We start from the raw sequence: 18,259 nt of genomic DNA, 5'->3' as shown, positions 1-18,259 counted from the left end.
ATCCAGCTCTCCTTGAGTTCTGTGCCAGCACAGTGGGAGCCTCAGCCAGCACAGAGCCTGTGAGGAGCAGAACTGGTTCCAGGTGCTTCTTTTTGAGCATTTTCACAGATAAAACCACAATTTTCTGCTGTGGCCCTTACCCTGAGCACTTAAAGCTTAATGAGCCATCAGTGTCTCCAGTGGGCACAGGGGAGCTGCAGTGGCTCTGGGAAGCAGAGCTCTGTCTCCTAGGAATCAGATCTCACACCGGGATGTAATTCCAGCACTGGAACCACGGCGCTGTTGCTGCAGCTCTCCAGGGGACATCTGAGAGCGTCCTGCCCAAAGCTGCTGGGGTTTGGCACCACTTCAAAGCTCTGCATAGCAGAGCTGGGCTTGGACTGGATCTGCCCCTTCCTACAAGAACCCTGGGGCTGGTGTCCCTTTTGAATTAATCTGGTTTTCCTGAAGCTGACACTGCCTTCAGCAGAGTGCCACCCTCCTTTCTGGGGGTCCTGGGCTCGTGTCACCATTGCAGAGGGGCAGCAGCAGCACAGATTCAGCCTGAAGCCAAGACCCAGGCTGGGAGAAGCTGCTGGTTGAGGAAGGAAAGCAGCAGGAGCCACAGGGATGACAAAGCAGCTGAGGCTCCAGGTCTGACTCGTCCCTGCTTTGCCAGAGGATTGCTCTGCTTTTCCAAAGCTCGGAGAGATCAGTGCCTGGCTGATTGCAAGGCTGGTGCCTGGGCTGGGCAGACACCTTTGCATTGCCCTGCTGGCACTGCTGGCCAGACTTCTTGCTTAGTTCTTGTTGTTACCAGAATCTCCAGACGTTTTTCCCCTGGAAAACAGGGACTGCAAGCAGCCTGAGGCTCGCAGTGCAATGCCACACTCTGAAAACATATTCTGGGAACAAGGGACAGAGGCTAGAGGGGAAGGCAGAGATTTACAGCCTCAATCCTCAGCAGGACCTTCTTTAGTCCTGGCAGTTTCCAAAAGCTGCTCCCTGCACCCCCTCAGGCTGTGCTGCCGTGGACCCCTGACATCCCTCATGTCACAAATCCCATGATTTTCCCAAGGAGTGTGTCAAAGTCTATCCGTTGAAGCCAAATCTCCATACAGCACATCTCAGCCCCCCCTTTGCATGCTGCAGGAACCAAACAAACAGCTTCATGCAGAGCTCAAACCCACCAGTAAATTAAAAGAACCTCCTTGATGTATTCCTGGAAAAAATACTATTTTTAAGCTCATTTTTTTCAATTTTGAGGAATCCTAATCCCACCACTGAATCATGGCAGTGGCAGCTCCTGGTCATTTTCCCCCCTGCTTGTTTTACTCTTCCAAGAGAATGAAATCACCTCTTTAGTCACTGACAGGGTCCTGTGCTCCCTGACCCACTCTGAGGACCAAAGGGGACAATCTGCCACCTTCCCCCTGAGCCTGATTGCATCTCTGAGATGGGTAAAACGTGCTGAAAACAGCTCAGAAATGCAACCAAAACCAATCCTCACCTGCAGCTCCACCTGCCAGACAGAACCCGGGAGCACCAGGCAGGGAGTGTTGATTGTATCCAGCACTTTTTAATCGGAGTTTTGATCTCCTGACAAGGGGTGCTGCTAAAATGCTCTTTGCTGGAGCAGGTATGGCCCCAAAACGTGCTGGGAATGCAGATGGAGCAGTGTCCCCGTCATTGGGGATGTTGGCTGCTTATCTGCCTGCTGATGTTCTGCCTCAAACCCCCTCAAACCTCCTTCCTCTCCCATTTGTCTTCTCCCTACAGGCAAGCTGGGATCTTGGAATCACAGAGTCATTAAAGGCTGGGAAAGATCCCCAGGATGGTCGATCCCAGCCTTTGAATCATGGAATTATGGATTGGTTTGGGTTGAGACTTTTAAAGAGCATCTCATTCCATGGGCAGGGACACTTTCCACCATCCCAGGTTGCTCCAAGCCTGGCCAGCACCAAGCTGTCAGCTCGGGCAGAGCACTGAGTGCCATTCCTTGGACAGTTCCAGGGATTAACCCATTAATCTGTCCCGGTGCCTGACAACCCCTGTGGGAGAGGCCAGAGGGATGCTCAGCCCCGGGATCCCAGCCAGGCTGGAGCAGAGGTGTCAGCTCTGACAGCCACATCCTGGAGCAGCTGTGGAGAGAGAGAGAGGAGCCAGAGGAGCCGGGGAAGGAGCCGTGTGTGAGTTTGTGTGTGTGTGTGTGTGTGTGTGTCTCTTCCCTGCACGCTGAAACCGAAGCCAAATATTCCCCGCCGCTGTGCCAGCGATGGCTGCGTGAGATCTTTTCATGTTTTAATTAGGCAGCTGGGATATCGGTGACTCAGGAGAGGGACAAGTCGGGAGACAACTGCGGCAGCCGGGGCGCACACGCGTTATGCAAACAGCTTTTACCGGGTGTGCCGGCGCTTTGCGGCTCCGGAGCCGTCTGCTCCTGCAGCAGGGGCACGCCGGGCCCTGGGGCTCCCTGGGGACAGAGTGACAGCGGACATGTCCCGTTGTGGGCCCTGCAGGTGCTCCCCCTGCCATGGCTGGGCCCTATCGCCTGTGCCAGGGCAGCAGCAGCCAGGTCGTGGATTTATTTCCCTGCTGACATTTCCTTCCAGACTGCATCAGCTCCGCTCGGCTCAGAGCGTGTCCTTTGCCTTCGTACAGCTGCAAATCACCCTGACAAGCTGCTCGGAGTGGTTCCCCCGGGAGCTGCAGGGGCGCAGAGCTCCCCGTTGCCCTCCAGCTGTCACAAATCAGTCCCTGGGGACTGGAACAGGACCTGGCGCAGCCACGGCACCTTCAGGGTTAGAGCCGGGGGGATTGGGCTCCTGGGAAACAGGCAAAAAACGCGTCGTGGTTTTGTAAAAAAATAACAGAGGGATGGGGATCGATGCCCAGCGGGGCTTTCAGCACCTTATTACGAGCCTCAGTGAGCATTCGCCACCTGGCCAAGTGAATCCACCCAATCCTGCTTCAAAAAAACCAGGGAAAGTTCCCACTTGGCTTGACTTTCCCCTGTGTTAATAGTATTTATTGCTGCTTGAAAGAAGTTCAGCTGCCTTGAGAGCACACAGCCCCGGGGAGCGGCGGGGGGAAAAGCCACAGTGCTCCCAGAAAAGCAGGAGTAAGGATTCGGGGATAAGAAGGATAAAAAGAAAGCTGTGCATCCAGTGGAAAAAAAAAAATTATAAAGAGTTTAATAGCAGCTTAAGACTGGAGGTTTTGGCAGCCCCAGCACAGGGAGAAATTAAGCTGTGCACACAGAAGGTTATAAAGTGCTTATAGTAACAGACACGGACACGCACGGGGCTTAGCAAGGGAGCAGGAACCCGGGGCCTCTGCAGAGCTGGGGCACAGGGAGAGCAGCACTGGGCTGTCCCTGGGCTCAGGATTCCTGCCACAGAGCCTTATCCATGTGCAGGATGTTATCCATGGGCTGCCCAGGGCCACCCAGGGGTGCTGCCACTGCCCTGTGCCCGTCTGGGGTGGCAGCACCCCGAGGTGCTGCTGGGACACCTGGCCAGTGTCCTGGGGGCAGGGAGGGTGGGAATGGAGCCCAGCTGCACCTCAGCACCCAGGCAGGCTGGTGACAGCTCTGCAGCCAGGGCAGGGCTATCCCAGTGCCCTGTGTGGGGCACTGAGGGGCCTGTGGGTCCCCCTGTGGGTCCCTGACACTGAGAGGCTGCAATGGGAACATCATTCCATGCAGAATTCCCAGGAGAAATGCAGCCAGGCCTGGAGCTCAGCACAGGAGGGACCTGGAGCTGTTGGAGAGAGTCCAGAGGAGGCCACAGAGATGCTCCAAGGGCTGGAGCCCCTCTGCTCTGGAGCCAGGCTGGGAGAGCTGGGGGTGCTCACCTGGAGAACAGAAGGCTCCAGGGAGAGCTCAGAGCCCCTGCCAGGGCCTAAAGGGGCTCCAGGAGAGCTGGAGAGGGACTGGGGACAAGGGATGGAGGGACAGGAGACAGGGAATGGCTTCCCACTGCCAGAGGGCAGGGCTGGATGGGATATTGGGCAGGAATTGTTCCCTGGGAGGGTGGGGAGGAGCTGGGATGGAATTCCCAGAGCAGCTGTGGCTGCCCCTGGATCCCTGGCAGTGCCCAAGGCCAGGCTGGACACTGGGGCTTGGAGCAGCCTGGGACAGTGGGGGGTGTCCCTGCCATGGCAGGGGGTCATCTCCAGTGTGGCCCCCAGGTCCTGCCCTGGATGGTCCCATCAGGGGAGACCCTTTTGCCTCAGCACTGGCAGAGCTCACACACGTCATGTTCTCCCCGAGGTGATGTTGGTGGCCTGGCAGGGTCTGCCTGACGTCTCTGGCTTTGCTACAAACGTGGAGTTAATCTCCTTTTGGCAAGGAAGCATGAGAATTTATGGCTGTGAAGTGTGAGGAGATGAAAAGGCACCGTGGAAGGCATTATCTGAAGTGCTCTATTGAATTACCATCAGATGAATCCAAAGGACTTTAATGATGCAGCCTGGCCTCGTGCCACCAGAAGGGATCACATTCCCCAGGGAGCCTCAGTGTCCTGGTCCCTGGCTGGGCTCCCATCCCACGTCAGCCCTTGGATGAAGAGCATCATTCTCCAGTGACCTCCATTCCCTGCCTGAACCACAGGGACTTCAGCTCCCGGCCCAAACAGGCTCTGGGATCCATCCCCTCCAGCTTTTGGGATCAAACACACCTTGTCCCTGCAGGTTCTTTGCGCTGTGAGAACCCACCAGGATGGGTCACATTCCCACAAACCCTGGGAGTTTCGGTTTTCCCACCCAAAGCAGCCCCAGCCACGGTCTCTTACCTGCTCTGCTTCGGAGTGGGGGTTGTTCAGGACCACAGGGGCGTTGCTCTTCCCCCACAGGTCCCCCGGGGCACGATCGTTCTCCATCCGAGCCGGCAGAGCTTTCTGGGGGCTGTTCTCCCCTTCCCTGAAACTGAAGGGTTAAGGATCATTGGGGTCCCTGGGTTCTGGGGCCACGGGCACAGCTCCTGCTCCAGCTGCTTCCCACAGGAGCCAACACTTGGCTGCCGCCCCATGGGAAGGAAGGAAAGGCTGAGCCTGGGCCAAGGCCATGAATCAGCGAGGTGAGGACAACCCAAACACAATGGAAACTGCACCTCAGAGCCACGCCAAACCCTGGCCCCACACTGGCGCTGCAACAGAGCCTCTCCAACCCAAAAAGCCAAGCTGGAAAACAAGCAGGGAGATGGGGAAAGGAGGCTGGAAAAGCTGGTGGCAGAAGGAGTTTGCAGAGCAGCTCGGTGTTTATGAGCAGGGAAGAGGAAGAAAAAAACAACCCAGAAGAAACAGGAGGCTCCCAGGAGCTCTGTCTCCTCTTCCTGACCTTTCCAGATGCTGGGAGTGGAAGTGATTTCAGACAAGCAAACTGATGGATTGCCCCTGGAACTGCTGGGGATGAGGGGAAGGCTGGGGGCTGAGGACATCACATTACACTGGAGTAACTCAGGTGTAACTCAGGAGTAACTCAGGTGTAACTCACTGCACTACACGCATCTTGGGGTGTGGGAGAGGCTCTGAAATGCCACCTGAACAGCTGAATGCAAGAGCTCTGCCACGTGAGCCTCCTCAAGGAGAACACAAACAGGGTTTAGAGATGTGACATTCAGGCAGGCAGGAGGTGGCACCTGAGGTGTCACCAGCACTGCAGAGGGAAGGGGCTCCCTGGGCTGGGCTGAGCAGGGCCACGGGTCAGGATGGGCACAGGCACTGAAGAAATGCCCTCTGGAATCGTTTTGCTCCTGCTGTCAGTCCTTAAAAGTCTTCCAGATGCCACTGAATCGATAATGAGAGTTCTCATTAGCGGTGGCAGGGTTTGGGCACTGACCAAAGTAGGACACTTGCACTCAAGGCATCAATCACAGCAACAGGATGTTCTGGATTCAATTTCAGGCAGACAAATAAATACAAATAAATTCAGTTTCACAGTCCTTGAACTCCTTTAGCTTAAGGAAAAGACTTCATTTAAGCAGCACCTCCCTGTGCATTTTCTGTCATTTTTCTGCTTTTACAGAGCCGTGCTCAGCTGCCAAAACATTTCCCTGGGCTCTGGCCACCTTCCAAACATTGGAAAGTGGCCACCTCGGTGCAAGTGAGGAGGCACAGGTGCCTAAGGACAGTTTTTCCTGGGATTTCTGTGCCCCTCCAGGCTGCTCCCCGGTGACCTGGCTGCTGGGAGGATGTGAAAGGGTTTCAATCAGATAAAACACAAGGAACCCCACCCAGAGCACTTCGGCCAAAGGCAAGAGATCCCAATCTCTGCTGCAGGTGGTGGTGATCCACACAGATCCCAGAATCCATGTGGATCCACAGGGATCCTGGGGACAGGGACACATCCCCACTGTGCCCAACCCAAAGGGCAAGCTCCGGGCCTCCTGCCCAGCCTCGTTCCATCCCAGTAATCCCCAGCAGCAAGGCAGGGAATTAGCAGGATGGAGCTGCAGCCGGTCTGGCTCTCCCCTCCCAGCCAGGCCCAGCTGTTAAATCTCCAGAGAACTCTCATTTCCAGGGCTGCACATCCCTGCCCTCCTGCCCTGATCCCACCGTGTCAGGGGACAAGGAGCCAGGTCAGCACGGGGACACTGAGCTCCTGAAGTCACCTCCAGCACCTGCCCAGCCCCAGCTGCTCCTCAGTCTCAGCTTTGGGCCCAAAATCGAGACAGAAGCACTGAAGACATCCCTTGGCTCTCCTGGAAGTTGGGACTTAGCAGAGGGAATCCTCTGGAAAACCACAGGAGCAGTTTGGGATCAGGCAGAGATCCCACAGGCACCTCCAGAAGGATGTTGGTGCCTGCTGCTCCCACAGAAGGGTCTGCAGGGGCACTGCTAGCACGAGGGAAGCCTGGAGAGGGATCCTTCCATCAGCAGCAGCAGCTGGAGGCCTTGGAAATGTGGGATTGCATTGTGTGCACAGCAGCAAAGCCATAAAGGTTGGCAGCTGCAGAAATCCCAGGTGCTGGATTGAATTGGGCATTAATTTGGGTGGTTTGGGGTTTACAGCTCCTGCTGGAATCGTTCCCATTCCTCAGCCTGGAGCATCACCTGACAGTGAGGTGTCCCATGCTGAGGGACAGGCATATCCAGGTGGGGATTACCTGGATTCTCCACAGCCCTGCATGTCTGCAGGTGTGGCAGGAGCAGGGCTGCTGCTCCCGATGGATTTATGGCTGCACGAGCAGTGAGGGAATGACCCCGCTGGAAAAAGCTCTGCTGGAAAAGGCCAGCCAAGCGTGGCTGTGACAAAGGCACCAGAGTGACCTGGGGGTGCTGCTGGTGCTGTGCCTGGCCAGGGGCTGCCCCGAGCCAGCACAGCCTCCCCCGGATGAGGCTGCCCACCCACAAGGATCCGGCTCTGTCTTTTTGGAGAGAGGCAGGGAGAGAAAAGGCCATTCAGAGCAGCCAGAGCCTCACCCCAGCCCGAGCACAGATGGGGGAATAAAAATAAAACCCCATCAATTGCTTCATTTTACAAATATTTCCTGCCCCTTGCTTGTAAGGCCCTTGTTTGCGAGCTGGGACAGGAACAGGGTTTTTGGGGTGAGTTATTTTCCTCTCCTGCCGTGGCTGCTCCAGCCCCCAGAGGCACAGGGTGACCTGGCACATCCCCGTGAGGATGTCACTCACAGCCACAACACCGAGCTCAGCCCCTGGGTAAGGTTTCCAAAAGGATTTTATCAACAGGAGAGCCCACAGGGCTGTTCCACGGGCTCTGGAGAGGGCACAGCTCCCTCCAGGGAGCCAGGCTGGACATCCCCAGGGATGTGCCTTGGGAGAGAGGAGCTGCCTCCTCTTCTTTGGAGAACTCCAGGCCAGGTTGGACACTGGGGCTTGGAGCAGCCTGGGATAGTGGGAGGTGTCCCTGCCCATGGCAGGGATGGAACAGGATGAGCTTTAAGGTCTTTTCCAACCCAAACCATTCCATTTGGATTTTTTAATCCCCACTTCAATGTCTTTGAGGAACTGGAAGCAGTGCTGAAGACAGAGGCCGTTGATTGGATGAACTCTCCCAAAAGCCAGATCCAGGAATCCCTCTCTGACCACTCCCAGATCCATTACACACTCTTAGCCAGATCTCTTTGATCCAGAGAGACCCAAACCCCGGTTTGAGGGGGTTTTTTTCTGTTCTGAAAGCCAAATTTGAGACTTTAAAAAGGAAAGAGGAATCCTGCCCTCCCCCACTGGTGGCAGGCAGAGCCTGGGATGCTGCCTCCCCTTGGAAAGAGCATCTGGCTGTTTGGAGAAATGAGAGGCACCACTGTTTTCTTTTGACTAATTTGATGATGTTGCAGTGCTCCGAGTGATGAAGCAGAAGGGAAGTTGCTGAGACAGCCCTTTCAGAAATTTCTCCAAAGCTTTTCCAAAAAGAAATTAAAGGGAGAAAAAAAAAAAAAAAACAAAAAAAAAAAACCAAAAAAGAGCAAAAGGGAAGTTTGTCAGTTTGTCACTCGGCTCCTTTGAATTTCCTTGGCAGAAGGATCCCTGTGACTTCCTAGGCAGGGAGCAGAGATAGCCCTGGCTGCTGCCAGCCCAGTCTGGGTGGATGGGAAGGATGGCAGTGCCCACACCTCCGGTGACAGCTCTGGAGACACTGACAGCACCACCCTGTGCTGTGACCAGGGACAGGCTTCTTCCTTCCAGGCCGTTCTCCTGGAAAACCTGAGCCTGGGGCTGGATGTGAAGCTCGGGAGAGAAATTCCATCATCTTACCTCATTCCCTGATTTTTCCTGGGGAATGGCTGCACTTGCAGTGCTGCTCCTTCCCCTGCTTGGGGCTGGGATAAGCAGCTCTTGCCTCATCTTTGTTTTGCCACATGGAAACACACATTCCAGAGGGGAAAACCACATTCCAGAGGGGGAAACCACATTCCAGAGGGCATGGCAACCTCGGAAATGGAAGTTCCCTGGGGCAGTTGGAAAATGTGCTGGCTGCAGGCTGGAGGGTTCAGTAAGGTCTGGACAACAGCAGAGGGAGAGGGATGCGGCAGGAGAAGGGATTTGCAGGGCAGAGGGGATGGAGCTGAGCTCAGGAAGGAAGCAGGAATTTGGAAGAAGGAATAACCCCAAAAGCTGGGATGTGCTCCCTGGGGAGGCAGCAGGGACGCTGTGCCAGGGTGGGAACTGCAGGGGATCCAAGCAAGGAGCAAACGGGAGAGGGGATGTGGGTCAGGACTGAAGGAAGAGCACAAAAGCCTCGGGAAGAACCTGTGGAATGATCTGGAGAAGATTCTGCAGGCTCAGAAAGTCAGGAATGAGCCCAGCGCTGGGATCAGGGACTAATGAGCCGAGCAAGCTGCAGCCTCAGGGAGTCTGTGAAATATGAGGCTGGAAAATGCCTTTGTGGAGGCACTGACACATAAAGACCTGGGAGCAGATCCAAACAATCCCAAAGTCCCACCAGCACAGCTCAAAATTCAACCAGCACCGAGCTGCAACAGCTGCTGCTGCCCCTTCCCAGCCACTCCCAATGAGCACCTGGAGGATTCCAGCCCCTCTAGAGGGAAAGGGCAGCTCAGGTGTGCTGGGAATCACACCTGGATCTCCTTTGGGATCACACCTGGGCCATGGGATTGTCTGCTGGGATCACACACAAGGAGAAGGGCTGGCCCATGGAGTGCAAGGGACAGCACAGAGGGCTGGGTGGGAAAAGGGTGATTTGGGGACTGGTCTGATGTATTTGGGGGAAATATGGGATATATTTGGGCAGAATATGGGATCCGTTTGAGGGGAATATTGGATATATCTGGATGGACTATGGGATGTATTTGGATGGAATGTGTTTTCCAGGCACCAAATGCCTCTCTGGATCAGTGATGGAGTAGAGTGGTGAGGAAGAAGCCCCAGACAAGGGTGAAGGGGAAGGTTGTTCCCTGCCAGAGCTCCCTGCATCCATTTCCAGAATGGCACAAGTGTGGCAATTCCAGGGAACCTTCTCCTCTCTGAAGTTTGAAAGTTTTGTGTCCAAGTGCAGAAGAATGAAGACAGATCAGAAATGCAAATGAAATGTTTTGAGCAACACAAAGAGATTTTGGCTGTCCTGAGGAAGGTGGGAGGAAGAGAACTTTCTCTGAACTGCAAAATTATGGGGTTTGTTCCAAGGCAAGCTGGAGCCTGAAACCTTGAAACCTTTCCTGAGCTGAATTCCTGCTCTCAGCACTCTTCTCCCTCTTGGGGCTGCTGTTTGGACTGAAACTGCCATGTTTCCATCATGCTGCTCATGTCATGGAAGAGACCTGGGAAGGAAAATAAACCCTGGCAACCCAGTGGGGAGGGGGGTGGGGAAAAGGAGGGAAGATGGGACCTGACAATCTCCCCAGAGCTCTGAGGGAAAAACAGACCTGGGTTGGCTGGCAGGGAGTGAATCAAACTCTATTTTTGCTTCCTAGCCCACGGTGAGCCTCATGGCAGAAATGCCAGCTCTCATCATACCTTGAGCCCCATGTCTGTGCTCCCTTTTCCCATTGCAGATGGCCTGAGCCCAGGAGCAGCACAGCCACTCCATGGACACACTCTGGGGTCACACACTGGGAGGGAAAGCCAGCAAAGAGAATTCCCTGGGGGAGTGCAGACCGTGGGTGTGGGGATGGAGAGGAGCTCATTGTGTCCCCAAAGCAAACTTGGGATCAATCAATCACAGGATGGATTGGAAGGGACCTTAAAGAACATCCAGTCCCACGGGCAGGGACACCTTCCACCATCCCAGGCTGCTCCAAGCCCTGTCCCACCTGGCCTTGGGCACTGCCAGGGATCCAGGGGCAGCCACAGCTGCTCTGGGAATTCCATCCCAGCCCCTCTCCACCCTCCCAGGGAACAATTCCTTCCCAATTTCCCATCTAACCCTGCCCTCTGCCAGTTTGAATCCATTCTCCTTATCCTGTCCTTCCATGCTCCTATAATGTCCCTCTCCATCTTTCTTGTAGGCTCCCTTCCAGTTTTCTTTGGAAGCGACACTGGAGAGAGGAGCTGGAAGCCCAAAGCATCAGGTGTAGTTTGAATTGTTTTTGCCAAAGCCCATCTTGAGCCAGAAGTTTTTGGCTCCCTGTGGACAAGCTCAGCCTTGTGCCATTCCCACCTGCCCTGGGAACACCGTCACAGCTCCGTGAGCTGGATCAGCTCCGGCAAAGCGCCACAGGCTGGGAAGGGCAGCGCCAGGCAGAGAGGAGACAGAGCAGGATTCATCCCAACGCCACCATCTCCAGCTGGATCAACAGCCAAACAGTCCAGGCTGGAGGTGTCCAGCTCAACCTTGAGGCAGGTTTTGCTCCCTCCTGGGTGTGGGTAGAGCTCAATTCCTGCGCTATTCCTGCCTGGAGAAGTCACAGCCGATGCCTGGGAGCTGCATCCATCTGATGAGGCTCGCTGGGGCTTTTTTGGCATTTCCTTGGCATGGACCAACACTCTCCTCAGTCATCCACTCCCCATTATTCCCTGACCTTTCTGCACTTCTCCTGCCATCCAAGAAAACTTGGAGTGCAGGAGACCTTCAGGATGCCCCGGCTCTGTGTGAGCCCGAGGCGAGGAGATGAATCATCCACATCCTGATCCCACAGAAATGCCCTTTGCCCCAAACAGCAGCTCCTGACAGCTTCTCCCTGCAGTAAATCTCCTTCCCTCATCTCTGCTCCAGCCTGGGTATTCTCCCTCACACCGAGTCCTTCCACAAGAGCCAGGCTGCAGCTTTTCATCAAGCAGGAGAATTTGTGGATTTTCATCCCCAAGGTATAGAGATTATAAAGATTTATTTTTTTTATTAGGATATTGAAAAAATAAAATAGATATTTTGGTGAAATCCTCGCTTTGCTGCTTCAAAATCCTTCAATAAATCAAAGTGAAATCAAAGCAGGTCTGTCTCATCTCTGAATAGAAGAGACTCCACGAAGCAAAACCACGTTTTTCATCCCTCCTCACGGCTGGAGCAGAATTTCCTTGGAGATCCTGCAGCCAGCCCACTGGGGACAGGGTTTGAAAGGTGAGGCTGTGCCTTGTACGATCCCAATGTTTGGGATTGTGTCCTCTGGGGGCTTTGCTGGGCTGCGACCAGGTCCCAGAGGGGATTTTGAAGCCTCCCTGCACATTTTGTACATCCTGTCGTGACCCTTTCCATGTCTCAGTTCTTAAACCAGGCCCTCCCAGGATGGGCTGGTGCTGGATTAAAGCCTGCACCATCCAGACAGGTTCTGGGAGAGTGTCCCGAGCTCAGGGGGGTTAAATCACTTCCCATTGCACAGCAGATTTCCAAATTTTCCACATCCCAACAATTCCCGAATGAACAAGACCTGGAGAGTACCTGTGGTGGGGAGGGGATGGCAGGAGGGACACACAGACACCGGCACCGAGCCCAGCTGATATTTTTTACCCTCTGACTCAGTGTGAGCACCCTAACAAGCTTAGAGCACCGTGTCCTCCACGGGAAACAGGAATAAATTGGGAGAGCAGGAACGGCATGAAAACAACTGAAAATAAAACAAGGAAGGTGGAAAACACAGGGGGTGTGGGTGGGATTGGGATGGGAGCGAGCGGGAGCTCAGCCTTGGCTGGGAGCCCACGGGGGGGACCCCGCTGTGGCTCTCCCCTCTTGTTTCTGATAAAGAAAAACCAACACAATGTTTTCCTTTTTCCTAAGAAGCGTCTGCAGCGAGAGAACCTGAAATTACAGAGAACTTGAAATTACAGATCTTTGCGTGGCTGAGCCACAGACCTGCAGCTCCAGCAAACCCTCGGGGCTTTTCCAGCCAGTCAATAAGTGAGGGCAGCCACAACCTGCTGCAGCATTTGACACTGCTAAAATGTGTTTGGGGACTTGGGGAAAAGCAACAGGAAAAGGCAACCTATCAGTGTTAATGAACGGTCAGGAGGAGAGGGAGTTGGCGCTGGAAAGACCCGGCTACAGACAACAGCTTTGTAAAGCAGGAATGGCCCCGGGGAGCGGCTCCGGCTCCCGAGCGATGCGCTGCAGCTCAGGGAAACGCTGAGGAAAATCGGGAGCTGCCCCACTTCCCCCTCCTCAACAGGACCTGGGACAAGCGTTTACCACATCCCCCACCCATGCACACAAGCCCTGAAATAGTGATCTGGCTCCAGAAGGAGCAGGGGCAGATCCACGCTGGCGTTTCCACAAGGACTGGCCATTCCCAGCTCTCGATAGGAAACATCTCCCCCTTCCCACCAGGCTGGTCCCACTGCCCTTGCCCTGTCTTGGCTTCAGATGGAGCTGAACTGGGGCTCTCCTCCCCTCTCCCAAAAGATCTGGAAACTCATTTCTCCTGGGAAGCACCGTGCCCTGCTGGTCCCACCTTCCTGCCTCCTCTCCCACAGTTAAAGCTGATTTCAGCCGGACAGCTCTAAAGCAGGACCACAAGGACAGGAGAACCACGGACCTTATCTGGCAGGTGGGGAAACTGAGGCACGGGATTTTGCTTCAACTTAAAACAAATGGAATTGAGAACACGGAGCACAAGTTTATCCCAGCCCAACCCATGATCCACCACATCACAGAGCTCAGCTTTCCATGAGACGTTATCCCCGATCTCCCCAATTTCCCACACTTAGGTCTTTCTTCCACAACCTTCTCCTAGTTTTTCCTCTTCCCCTCACTGCCCATTTCCCCCTTTCTTCCATCCCTTCCTCTCCATCTCCACCCTGCTGTGCCAGGCAGGCGCCAGCTGTGGAGAGACGCTCACCGACACCTCGGGGAGCCAAAACCAGCACGTTCCACCAAAGGTAAAAAATGTATTTAGGGACCTACCAGTCCACCTGGACTTCTATATCCCGTGTCTCTACCTTGGAGGGCGCATCTCCATCGCTGTCCTTACTGCTGCTCTTCAGCAGGTCCAGGACGGGCTCGATTTCTTTGAGCAGCTCATTGTCCTCCAGGCCGCCGTTGAGACAGGAGTGAGCGCCAGCCCCGTCCCTGCCCTTCCCGGCGTCCGGCCCTTTGCTGCCGGGAACGACGCCGTTGACGTGGACCACGGGCTCCTTCCCCGTCTCCCTGCTCCACGGGGATCCCATGGCTGCTGGCTGCTCTTTGCTGGGAACGCTTGGGTTGGACAAGTCAACGGCCTTGGCAGGCGGGCACAGGGGTCTGGTGACGCGGACGGTCTTGGGCGTCCCGTCGCCCGTGAAGGTGGTCTCCAGGTGGGTGGTGAAGCCCTCGGGGCCGCGCAGGATGAGGACCACGTAGGTCTCGGAGGCAATGCTCCTCAGGATCTCCAGCGCCGTCTCATAGCTCATGTCCACCAGGGGCCTGCCATTGACGGCCAGAATGATGTCCCCAGCCTGGATGAGGCCACTCTGCTCGGCAGCCCCGCCCCGGATCAGGTCGGAGATGATGACGGGCGGTTTGCTGACGCGCTCCTTCACCAGGAAGCCGAGGCCGCCCACCTTGCGCTTGAAGAGCCTCACCGAGATGACGTTGGGCTGGATCTGCTGCACGCTGAACACATTCTCTTCCATGGCAGCCCCCTCCTGCAGCCCACCCTCCGGGACCTCAACACCCGCTGGGCGCGGGGAAACTCACTGTCCCAGGCGCTTCCCAACGCCGGGGCGGGAAGGGGCAACTCTGGCTTTTGAGGAGCTGCGCTCACTGGAAAACTCCCCTGGGCTTCGGCTGCAGAGGGGCGTTGTGCGGCATGCTCGGTGGCGCTGCTCTCCGGCCGGGAGGAAGCCGGGAATGTCACCCCCGGGAAGGCAGGCTAGGGGCAGGGCGGGCAGGGCTGGGCATGGCGTGCGGTGGGAAACATTCCAGCTCCAGTCAGCCGCTGGTCCTGCGCCGGGCAGGGAGGGGGAGGCGGCCCGCCCGCTTCACCGGCATCCCCGCCGACGGTGCGCGGGCTTCTTTATCTGGAAAGGAGGGAAAAACCAACAAAGGAGGGAGATAAGTGAGGCAGGGCAGGCGCAAGTGCCTGCTCAGCACGGGGCTGGGCACGCCACAGGCGCCCCGTCCCCACAGATGTCACTCCCCCCCGGGCTGCGTTTGGGAGCCAGGCTGCAGCCTCGCAGCGCTCCGGGCTTTGTTTCCTCCACCTCCCCCTGCGAAAATCGGCACCATCTGTTCGGCGGGGGCCGCGGAGGCGCGGGGGGAGCGGGGAGCCCTGGCAGGGCCCGGCGGGCACGGGCGGTGCGGGCAGGGGGCTCGGACACCGCTCGCACAGGGGACGGATCCCTGCAGCTCGGCATCCCGTCTCCATGGGCTTTCCAGAGCATCCAACAAGCTGATGGGTGGGAACCAGCCGGGGGACGGGCATCCCTGCCCGGGAGGACACCTGTGTCCGCAGGTGCTGTCACTCCGAGGAGCCTTCGGGAGCAGCAGCCACGGGCACAAGGAGGGAACAGACGAGGCCGCCCGGCTCCCCTTCCCCCGAGTTGGGAAAACACTTCCAAAGGCAGCTGCTCCTAAGGCTGGCTGCAGGGAGCACGGCTCAGCTCCTCCTCTCCCCACATTCCCAGCCTGGCACGGGGAGAAGGAGGCGCCGCTCGCCCTCCCCCGGCCCAGCCCAGCCCAGCCCAGCCCGGCCCGGCCCAGCCCAGCCCGGCCCAGCCCAGCCCGGCCCAGCCCAGCCCAGCCCAGCCCAGCCCGGCCCAGCCCAGCCCGGCCCAGCCCAGCCCAGCCCAGCCCAGCCCAGCCCAGCCCAGCCCGGCCCGGCCCGGCCCGGCCCAGCCCAGCCCAGCCCAGCCCGGCCCAGCCCAGCCCAGCCCAGCCCGGCCCGGCCCAGCCCAGCCCAGCCCAGCCCAGCCCGGCCCAGTCCAGCCCAGCCCGGCCCGGCCCAGCCCAGCCCAGCCCAGCCCAGCCCAGCCCGGCCCGGCCCAGCCCAGCCCAGCCCAGCCCAGCCCGGCCCAGCCCAGCCCAGCCCGGCCCGGCCCAGCCCAGCCCAGCCCGGCCCAGCCCAGCCCCGCCACCCGGCTCCCAGCCTCTCCCGCAGCAGCTCCGGGAGGGAAACCACCGCCCGGAGAACGCGCCCGGAGCTCGTCGTGCCCTCGGGGAACCTCCTGGGGCCGGGCCCGGCTGCGAACAGCCCCCGCGGGGCTCGGGGAGTCACATCCCATCGAGTCCTGATGGGCCCCTTGCTCTCTCCCACACGCCCCGCTCGGCTGCCGTCACTCCTGCTCCCGCCGCCTCCCCGCGCCCCCCTCGCCTTCCTCAGATCCTCTGGAGAACGTTCCTCTCCAGGACTGTGCCCTGACGCTTCGCATCGAGCCAGCACCTTCTTTTCATTTTTAAAAGCTGAGTTTTGGGCAGAGAACAGAAGGAGCTCGTTCTGCTGGAGGCACTGACATGCCAAGGAAAACAATCTTCTCTCTCCCCATATCGGGGGCGGCATTTGCACCCTCACCCCGCTCTGCCCGGGCTGAGGGTCCCAGATGGGACCAACAGGGATCTGAGGAGCGGGGCAGTGCCACCAGCGCCCCTCGGGCACGGCAATCTTCACGCCAGGAATGCTGCTGAGCCCAGGCTGGGCTCTTGAGCAGAGAATTAGGAATAAAACAATCAGAGAACCATAACCCGAGGCGATGGGTTTAACCCCTGTGGCCCTTCCCCTGCTGTGCCCCGGCCCTGCAGAGCAGCAGCTTGCAAAGGGTTAAATGCCACCGGGTCACACCCTCAAGGGCTAATTAACGCCCTAATTGCCGAGTGACACTGGAGCAGGACCCCGGGCTGGGCTGTGCCACCTCGCGGGGCTCGGGCAGCGGAGCAGGGCTGGGGAGGTTCCAGTTTTGGGGAGGACGGAGAAAAGCAGGAATTCGCTTCTACCAGACAGTTCTGTCCCTTTCCTTCCCTCCCACCATCCCAGCCCCACCCCGCTCTCGCAGTGGGGTTTTCCCCTCTTTCCGCGGCTCTTTGGGATCCACAGGAGCAGTTTCCCCCTCCCTGCCAGGCTGTGATTCTCCTGACCCCGCACAAGGTGACCGTCACTCAGTGCCCGGCACGGCTCTGAGCCACACCAAACCCATCCCAAAGGGGACAGGGGAGGCTTTGGGAGCAGCCGGGGTGCCGGGGGAGGAGGAGCAGCGGCTCCCAGGCCGGGCTCAGCCCCGCTGTGTGCCCGGGGCTCACCCACCCTCACCCTGGGCGGGCTCTGTGCCCGCACCGTGCCCGTCTCAGAGGGCAAAGCCACCCCGGGCACGGCCTGGCACGGCTCCCTGTCACTGCCGGCCGTCCCCAGCCGCTGGCACGGGCAGATGTTGCACAGCTGGAGGGCGCCGTGCGCGTCCTTCAGCCCCGCTCGACCTTACGGCGGGACTTGCTGAGCTCGCTGGAAAGAAACCCCAGTGGTTAATGCCTCGCTCTGCTCCCACCAGGATAATTTCCAGCTATTTCCATGGAAAAGCTTGTCATTTTCTTGTGTGTGTGTTCATTCCCCAGCCTGCAATCCCACCAGCAAATCGAGGTGCTCATTGTTCCCTGACCCCAAACCCGCTGACACCTCAGCATTCCTTACAAAAGGGATGAGAAGGGAAAAAAGTGGATTTTAAGTGATACCTCAACACCCATCCAGGGATTTCTCCTTTTTCTCTGCTGCTCCTCAGAGTCAGGAAGATCAGAAAAGAGCCAGAAAGGAGAGGGGAAGGCAAGGAGAGGGAGGACAGAGAGGCTCTAAGCCCCTCAGCCTCCTGCTCCTTTAGGGAATGGCTGGATAAGGATTTTCACAGAATCGTGGCAATCATTTACGTTGGAAAATAATCTTAAAGATCATTGAGCCCAATTATTTTCCAGCTGGAAAGCCTTGCACGAACTCAGACTGGAGAGGGGAGGGAGAGAGAGAAGTTCAGGGAGGCAGGAGACACCAGGGGTGCTCAGAAAACTCCCCCAGGAGGGTGAGGCCTCTCCTGTCCCAGCTCCAGGGTGTCCCAGCTCTGATTCCAGAGGGGACACGCTTCACATGGAACAGCCCTGTGGGTGGCTGAGCTGTGCTGAGCTCTGTGAGCCCACAGATTCTCAGTGTTCCCCTCCCAGCACCATGAGGACTCTGATTTATGGACCCCAGAGCCGGGTCAGACATTCACAAGTTACTGGAGGTGTCACATCTACCTCCTTAAAACAGCGAGAGCAGAACGGGGTTTCACCAAGGTGGGAACAATTATTTCACCCCAAAAGAGAGCCAGGAGGTGGCAAATCCATCAGCAAAGCTGGGCTCAGCTCCCTGTTGGGCCACCCTGCTGGAATAAACCACGGATGGTGCCATCCCACTCCTGCCTCAGTTTCCCCGCCCTTCCCAAAGCATAAACCCAACTCAAGCTACAGGAGAGCAGCAAAGCAGAGGAGCAGCACCCCGGGC

General features: G+C 57.3%; 1 protein-coding gene across 5 annotated transcripts in view; it reads right to left on the bottom strand.

Annotated features, from left to right (window-relative positions):
* NOS1 (nitric oxide synthase 1) overlaps positions 1–14,659 on the bottom strand; it is a gene marked incomplete at its 3' end in the record, with an annotated part of 42,339 nt that extends 27,680 nt beyond the window's left edge. For 3 of the 5 annotated variants that reach the window (XM_083874262.1, XM_083874266.1, XM_083874264.1), the window contains exons 1-2: positions 13,732–14,659; positions 4,773–4,905 (exon numbers count right to left, since the gene is read on the bottom strand). In XM_083874262.1, the coding sequence (XP_083730388.1) occupies positions 4,773–4,905; positions 13,732–14,438 (840 nt within the window). In that variant the 5' untranslated portion in view covers positions 14,439–14,659. The remainder of the gene's footprint in view (positions 1–4,772; positions 4,906–13,731) is intronic. The other 2 variants (XM_083874263.1, XM_083874265.1) reach the window with 1 other exon arrangement.
* Between the last annotated feature and the right edge of the window lie 3,600 nt (positions 14,660–18,259).

This window comes from Zosterops lateralis (genome assembly GCF_965231275.1).
Source record: "Zosterops lateralis genome assembly, chromosome: 17".
Lineage (NCBI taxonomy): Eukaryota > Metazoa > Chordata > Aves > Passeriformes > Zosteropidae > Zosterops > Zosterops lateralis.
Note: the sequence above shows the minus strand (reverse complement) of the source record. Positions and strands in the feature narration are given on the sequence as shown.